The sequence below is a fragment of the Monopterus albus genome, unplaced genomic scaffold (genome assembly GCF_001952655.1).
Source record: "Monopterus albus unplaced genomic scaffold, M_albus_1.0 scaffold58.1, whole genome shotgun sequence".
Classification (NCBI taxonomy): domain Eukaryota; kingdom Metazoa; phylum Chordata; class Actinopteri; order Synbranchiformes; family Synbranchidae; genus Monopterus; species Monopterus albus.
This window is the reverse complement of record NW_018127938.1, coordinates 2766883-2775427: the sequence shown is the minus strand read 5'-3', so window position 1 is coordinate 2775427 and position 8545 is coordinate 2766883. Positions and strand designations below refer to the sequence as shown.

The following is an 8545-nucleotide window of genomic DNA, read 5'->3' as shown; positions in this document are numbered from 1 at the left end:
TTCCTTCAGTCAGAGAAGGGCAAGCAGAGGACACAGTGCTGCCAATGACCAACACAAGTACAGTATATTGTATTGTGTACTCCCTGAGTTATTTAACTTTGAGCCTATACCTCATGTAAATTATTCTGTTGAGTCCCAACACAGCTGGAAATAGTGACAAAGGTGCAGTCACAAAATATTAGAGAAACTGTTATTTCCGTTGTTTTAAATAGTTACTCTAATGCACATAGTGTACAGCTAACATTACATAATAGGTTTGATACAAACAGTGAGGCTAAAGCACTAAATTTCAGCATTAAGGATCTTTACATCTAAATTGGATAAAAGATATATAAAAGGCAAAAGGCTTTTGAAACAAGCTGGAATTAAAAACTTGAAACCTGTCAGACCATCATCAGAGAAGATAAGCTCCTGGCCACAGACTTCAGTCAACTGCATTTTTAAAATGTAGTCCAAACATTGTTCCCCTAATATTGAAGTATCATGTGTAATGAGGTCTAAGATTCCCACAATTCATCTGACATGGATGTAACACCCTCATACAAATGATACATTTCTGTATTTTCACAACATGTCATAGCAAGAAATGCATATGTGTAATTAATACCATTAATAGTGGCTTTGTTCAATTTAGGTGCATCAGGAAACCATGACAGTGAGCATTCAAAACAGAAGGGCCTTAGAACAGCTCGATGGATATCACTGGATGTCACTTTAAATCCAGCCAAACACGCTGCTGGAGCTTTTGTGCTTTCACAGCTCTTCGACAACTGCCTCATGGTAAGTTGGTGTAAGCTGCTGAGCTAGTCTGCAACAAGAGCTGCTTATCATGCTTCAGTGGGAGGAAGACAAGAGTTGGATACAACAACTCAGATTTCCTTCCGAGTATCAGAACTAACCTGTACTGTGAGTGGCTTCCCTTAAACTTATGCTTCTGCATCAGTGACTGAGGCAGAGAAATCAGTCTGCTGGGATCTAACCTTGACCATACATACAATACGTTTACATGCCATACATACAGTGTATTAAGCAGGTGCTCTTTGGAAGGAATACACAATATTAAATAAAACTACACCACCATTTATCCTTTTAGGCAAAACTCCACAATAAGCTGAGCACAAACACATTTGATCAATCATTGCCTTAAAAAGCTGTTATCGGGTTGTCAACACAGGCAGCAGACTGAGCAATTTTTCATTAGCATTCATTTAGAGTTGGGTTTTTGGCAACATACTGTCCAATATTCACTCTACCTGCAAACAATTTTAGTCTTTACCAACACCTAAAAATATATCTGTGCTCCACCAAATTAAAAGAAGAAAATTTGTCTTAAAGAAACTTTGAAAGTCTTCCAGCAACACCTGTCACTTCAGCCAGAACAATCAAATCATGACTACGTTTGTTTTGTTTGTTTGTTTTTTTACTAGCAAAGGGCAGTTACATTTTCAAGTCTGAAATCTTTCCTTCCCTTGAACAAGCACTGTCAACATACATTGAGTAAAACACTGCTCTAAATGTATATAGTTGGCACACAATGCACAGAAGGTCTCTGTGTTTACCATGATCGTATCTCTAGATGGTCTCTCCAGTATCGGCCCCCTCTCTCTGAGCTATGGGGATAGCACTGTGCTGTACAGTGGTACTGTAAGTCTCAACACTATAACATTAATTTAATATGTTCCTCCTGCATTTGACTGATATTACAACCACTCATCACAGTCAAACGCAGTCATCCCCACAAAGAGGAGCCTGCAATTGGTTTATTTCTTCTGGTGGTATGTCTCACAGCCACCTTATGCAAACGAATGATCAACTGCATGAAAGAGGACTATAAGGAAATACAAGCTGGAATGTTTGCTAACTGTTAACAGACTGGACTGGTGGAAATTCAGTGAAAACTGGTTTGGATTTCTGAGCTCAAAGAATGGAATAGATGGGTGTGTGCATGTGTCTTGCACCTGAGACAAAACAAAGGATAAGATAAGCAGAGAGAGAAAGCTACATCAAGGTAACAGGTGTATAAAAATAAAGTATTTTAAACAGGGATGTGCTAACATTTTTCAGGGGACGAGGAGGATTACATGGTCAGTTTCTCAGTTGACAGTTATACCACCATGTCAGAGAGTGGTGTTCCTTTACTTAAATGAGCCTGATTAGTGCTACTTTCTACAGCAAGCACACATTAAAAGCTGCTGTGTCTTTAAGATGCAGGGATCTCCCCATGGGAGTAAAGCCTGCCGTGTATTTACAGCAATAGCTATACGGTCTTGCCTCCATCACACAGGCATTTTGTCAGTGTGAGAAAGCACTCAGCTGAACCACTGACTGAACTACTGTGTGTTGACAAGGCCTGCTAACAAAGACGACCTTTCAGCACTCAGCGGTTTCTCCCTTCTTTCCTGCTTTTTGCAGCAACATTCACAGCAGTTCCAGATCCACTGACAGAGGATCTACTGCACTGGCATGCCATACATCTCTATCTCTGCTTTCATGTGATGGAGCAGGGTGACACTGACATTCACCAAAATGCCCAGCTCGCCAAGTCAGCACACAAGACATTCAGCACACAAATCACCAGCTCAACCCTGAGTGATCACTATGTGCAATCCTTCAGAGCCTGAAATCCACAATTAGTTACATTACAACAAAAAGAGAGATAAAACCAGTTTTAACCAGCCAGATGACAATTTAGACTTTGCACTCTAAACAAATGTTTCTTATTGGTTCCTGGCAGATCAACCTTCATTCAACCAGTCATAACTGACACCCCATCGCCGAGTGTCACTGAAACCAACAGACATTATACTGGTCCTACTTGACTTAGGAAAGTATTGGAAGGATTGCAGTCTCTGTTACAGCTGGAATGATTGTTTGGTCAATCAACAAAAAATGAATTACCATTGTCCGATTACCATTATGATAAATCCATTAATAATGCAAGTCATGTATCAATCAAAAATACAGGCTTTGTTCCAGCCTCTCAAATGCATGCATCTTATTTATTTTATTTTGTTGAATTTGGGCCACGATTAATGCACCATAATGACTCGCCATGCGTTTTCATTAGTACTGGATGTTAAACAGTGTTTTTTTTATCTATCAATGCAGACACACTGGTGGTAGAATTGTTGCTGAGGTAGAGTAGGCTACATTAGCAGCATGGCTAACCAAAACACAACAGAACCGTGAATGAAACCACTCGCACTGACTTGTCACAACGTGGCTGTATCATGCTTATAACATTCCCCCTACAACCCCTCACCCCCCTGAAGAAGGCAGCCCCTTACATTAAAACACAGCAAGGCGTTGTGTTTTTGGCTGAACAATGTAAATGTATGATTACAGAATAACTGTTTAATAGTTCCCAGTAAATATCAAGTAGCATTTTAGCTTGAACTTGAAATGCCTTGCTAATTAGGCTTTGCTGACATAGAAAGAAACAAATTGCTACTGGTGATCAAAGCACTACAGGTGGCAACACATTATAGCAAAGAAAAGTTGTGAGAAAAAAGGTTTACGTGCAGTGCAAATGGTTGAACCGACACTGGCTAGCCTAGAATCTAACAAGTGGTAAACCAACACTCCTTGACAGTCCATGTAGTTTTTCCACAGTCTGTATAAATGCTGCTAAACCAGTGGCTATGAAATAAGTGTTCATGCTGACACAAGGCAAAAAGACAGTAAATTATTGATTGCTCAAAAGGCCTGGTGTGAGCTTATTAGTGGATGAGCTTCCACATGAACTGACATTTTCTCCAGTGACTGAAGAAAATGAGGAAAAGGATGAGAGAAAGTTTGAAAATTCAGGTTTTACAAAGGCTACTCTTTTTCAAAAGCCTTTTAAGGCATCCATTTTACATCAAACCACAGGAAGTATGTATGTATGTATGTACAAATGTTACTTCTGGAAAAAGACAGTTTACTTTCAGTTTGCCCTTGTTTTGAAATGCTGTAGGAAGAAGGATGTCTGTACTTCTATGACAAAAAAAGCAGTCAAAATACAGGCTTACTCTTCTTCAACTCTTTGATAAACATAAGCAGAGCATGGTTGACTCATTAACAATACATGACACTCAGCTGTGGGGGAAGGAGTGGGTGGGGGACAGTTCCTATTCATTTCCTGTCTGTCACTCTTTGATCAAAGAGCCTATTGCACTATAAGAGTCTGCTATACATTAAAATAAACTTAAAATAATTTAACAAAAAAAAAAAAGAAGTTGCATTCATATAGGATGTAGATTGATACTGGAGATGCACCAGATCAGTGGTGTGGTGCATGTATGGAATTGTGTTTATAAACCAACAATGAGGATACACTTACCAATTTGATGGCCACATATTCGTTAGTATAGAGATTTTTTCCCAGCCGCAGCTCACCAAAGTTCCCACAGCCAATTTTTTTACCCACACGGAAGTTTGGGCCAACCATAAGAACTCCAGAATTCCTGTTGCCTGCTGTCTTAGACATCTTTTTCCCTTCCTCTGTCTCTCCCTTGCCCCCTCTCTTGTCAAAATCCATAAGCTTGTGATACCCTGGCCTCTCCACGGTTATTCCCCAGCCATGCAAACCACAAAAACTCCAATAACAATGGCACGAGGATGCTTCAGGGAGGGGGAGGGAGACAAATCTCAAGAGGGCAGAGGAAAGGTGTTGCTGTTAAAATGTGAAGTGGTTCAGAAGATACTTCAACAAAATGAAACTACTGCCAGCGTGCACCATGTGTCAGTCAGACAGCGCTTTTGCTGACCACTTCCCTTTTTTCGTATTGTTCCTTGTTTATCAGAGGGGCTCCGTTCTTGTGCGTTCCTTCAGCTCCAGTTTAAAGTAGCATGTCCCTGCCTGAGAAGTAGCCAGGTTGTGCTAGGATGTGTCCACAGACACACATACAATATTAGTCATAAAAAAAGCACTCCGAAAGCCAGCTACTGAATCCACGAGGCCACTTGGGAACATCTCCTGGAGTGGCTCATTTTTTCTGGTCAGCCTTTAGTGACACAGTGAACACTCTCCATGCTGTGGGGCCACAGCAGACAACACACCCCAGGTTTAGAGCAAACAGCAACAAGAAAGAATGGTGGGTTTGATGGACCAGATACCTGCAAAAAAATAGAATAAATAAATAGATTATTAATTAAAATTTAAAGAAAAACAATCAGTACATGCAGTCATGACCAAAAATGTCGGGACTCCTGCATTTCTGTCAGAAATGTTGGCTGTAAACGTCTTGACAATGTTGCACATAGTGGACACAGGAACATCAAGATCTCTGGAGATGGACTTGTAGCCTTGAGACTGTCCATGCTTTTCCATTAGTCAGAAAATTCTTTGCTCTTCTTTCTTTTCTCCATGCCAAGTGTGGTCCACACAACACAAAGGCTGAGTTAACTTTTCTCCATTCTAACTGGCTGCAACTGTGATTTCTATATTGCCAGTACCTGTGGATTGCTACAGATGAGTTTCATTACAAATTAAAGTAGCATTACATGCATGAAATACAACTATATGTGATGTTTTTGAAAAGGTATCAATGATTCTGCCCAGTCCATTTTTAGAGTTCTGTGTGTAATGTATCAGATTCTGCTTTTTCTCTGCTTTCTTTTGTGTTCTTCCAATGCAAACAAAACAAACAAACATGACAGTACCAAAGAATTTGTGATTGCAACAATTGTGATGCGTTATCCGACAGAAATGCAGGAGTGCCAAAATTTTTTGGCTATGACTGTAGATTATGATGCCAAGTTCCATGTATGATAAGTAGCATGTGTATTATCTGCCACACTAAAGCTTGACATATATTAACTGGCTGTCCAATTATAAATTTAGTCAAATACTATATATGCTTCATCTGTGAAGCAAGCAATATGAGACAAAATATTGCAAAACCAGCAAGTCAAATCATTATTTGTCCTCCAAAATGCTTCATGAACATTAGTGGATAAAAAATGTTCAGGGAAAAAAAAACAACCTTAAACATTTTAATTGAAGATCAAATTATATCTACTGTGGCTGTTTCTTACTACACCTGAAATGAAATCTCATTCCAGACTGGTGCAAGGCAAATTCAAGTTATCTCTCTATCTATGTATGAGTGGAAATATTTCATAATGGAGACATATCCTTGACAATTAAACTTATTTTACAAACCCACAAACACAATGCCTTACAGAGATGTAGTAGATCAGAAAGTTGTCTCTTTATACACAAGACCAATGATTTAAGTTTCAGACTCATTCTTCAGCTGCTTGTACAGATGTTTAGAGCCTCAAATAAACAAAATAAATCAGAACACAGGCCAGGATTAGAAAGAAATAAACACATGTCTTCACATATATAAAAGCATGTTTACATAATGCAAAAAGTGTTCAAGTAAAAAGGTGTCAAGATATCAGGGTACACTATTTCTGAAGTAATGCCAGGCACAGATATCATCAATAACAACCATAATTTCAGCTTTCTTTAGCTGTGTAATTTGACCAGGTCTCTGTAGCTTTTTGCAAACAATCACACACAGACGTCTCTGTCCAGAGTGGCTCTCATAACTCCCCCATGTCCGTGATCTAAGATGCTGGTGGTGCTGAGGAGAGCAGGTAATGTAGGCACTAGGCAATGGGCAGCTACTCTTTCCTATGAAAAGGCACTTACACAAATCAATGACTACTGTAATGCCTCATCTCTTCATAACATTTGCATCATTGGGAAGCATATTATTGGACAGATTTGGATAGAGTCTAGTCTACAGCTAGCTCGGCTGTGTCTGACAAACTAAGAACTACTACTGGCATCACAGGACTAAAGTACACCATTATCAGACATAACTATGCTATTGATGAGTGAACCTTATATTATCCATCCATTATCTATACCTCTTATCCAGTAGAGGGCCACGCCAGAGCTGGTGCCAATCATTATTTAATGTAAAATTATAATTAAAATCACTCACATATAATACCCTTGTGATTTTAATCTGTATGCATGTTTATTTCACAAACAATGAAATGGAAGAAATGGCATTCCTAGCAGAGACAAAGCTATACAAAATTACACCTGCTACTCAAGCCTGAAACGTTTTGAGATGTATTTGTGAGTAAATTAAGAATAAAAAAAGTACATAGAAATCCACTGAAAAGCTTGTATGCAACTGTATTTGACTGCTGCAGTCAACAAACCTGAGGAAATGTAGCATTTATAAGCCTGGTATGAAAACTGTCATTACACTGTTGTGTCCTTCTTGTAGCTACCACAATGCTTAGTGCAGGAAATGAGAAGAGACTAGCCTACCTGGTCACAAGGTTAGAAGTACAATAAACAAGGTGGGTACAAGTTAATAAGGCCCGCATGTCAAAGTGCACCATACCAAGTACCATTATCAGTCAATGCATTTAAAATATAAGTATGGTTATACTGGAATGTGAATACTCATAGAGATGTCCGTGGAAACCAACAACCTAGCTTACTGTCTCGGGTAACGTTTTGGCAAGCTTAACCATATGTCTGGTCTCATTACTGCCGCATTTCAGGAAGTTGTGTATTGTTTTTCATGTCAGCTGTCTGGTATAGCTATCAAGTTGTTTAAAGCATACCGAGTATCCTTATAATCCCACTTCTAAACACATAGGCAAACATCAAATGAATATCTCCCCAAAACGGAATCTTAAGTCAGACAGTGGCTCTAACGTCAGTTTTCTAACGTTATAATCATTGTCAATACAGCTAGCAAACTTTGCGGTACTACATCGCAAGACGATTTCCAATCGTACACATATGAATCCAACTACTTACAGTGGGTCCCTCATTTGCATTATATAAACTATACACAGAATTAAGTCGTACGTGGTACAATCATCTGCCTTTCTGAGCTTAATAATAGCTAACTGGCTACCAAATACTGACTGGCAGCTGTCAATGATTTAGCGTTGGTTTCAGGTGATCTCAAGTACCTGCTTTCTCTCTTTCTTAGTACGGAGTTTGTTGTCCGATACGTGATCGGAAAACAAACTCCGTACATCAAATTCCCACTGATAAGTGTCTTCAGAAAACCTAGCGGTAACATTTGGCTAGCTGGTTCGTCGGACAGGGCCAAATACTCTCCGGCTATCCAGACGTTTGATAGCAAGATCGAGCTAGCTTATATCGTTCTATCGTAGCCACTGTGTTTCTGTTAAACTATTTTCTTGTACTATACAAATACAGCACCAATGGCAATTAAATCTAAAGTAACGTTAGACGTTTATCTTCATTTCGTAGCCTAGTCGAAATGTCACTATGCTGAATTAAGATAGCGTAGCTAGCGCCTACCAAAACACAGTTCCTTTTGGCCCAGCGCCTCATAAAAAACAGCCTACGATGTAACAGTAAGCCAGTCTGTTAACACTACACAATAATACCATGAGATAGTTAGCTGTTATCAATTTAAAAAAGTGCAAGCAGGACGGAGCATAAAATATTCATTGATTGACATTCCCTATGCTACATTAACCTGGTTAGTTAGTAAATGCTTAATAACTGAGACGTCCAAGCGACGTTGTTACTGATAATCTCACCTGG

General features: G+C 39.3%; 1 protein-coding gene across 5 annotated transcripts in view; it reads right to left on the bottom strand.

The window, feature by feature from the left end:
- csnk1g2b (casein kinase 1, gamma 2b) overlaps nucleotides 1-8545 on the bottom strand; it is a 31323-nt gene that overhangs the window by 22317 nt on the left and 461 nt on the right. For 4 of the 5 annotated variants that reach the window (XM_020602816.1, XM_020602817.1, XM_020602818.1 and 1 more), the window contains exon 2: nucleotides 4322-5097. The exons of the other annotated variant lie outside the window; for it this stretch is intronic. In XM_020602816.1, coding sequence (XP_020458472.1) covers nucleotides 4322-4519 — 198 coding nt within the window. In that variant the 5' untranslated portion in view covers nucleotides 4520-5097. The remainder of the gene's footprint in view (nucleotides 1-4321; nucleotides 5098-8545) is intronic. 5 annotated transcript variants of the gene reach the window in all.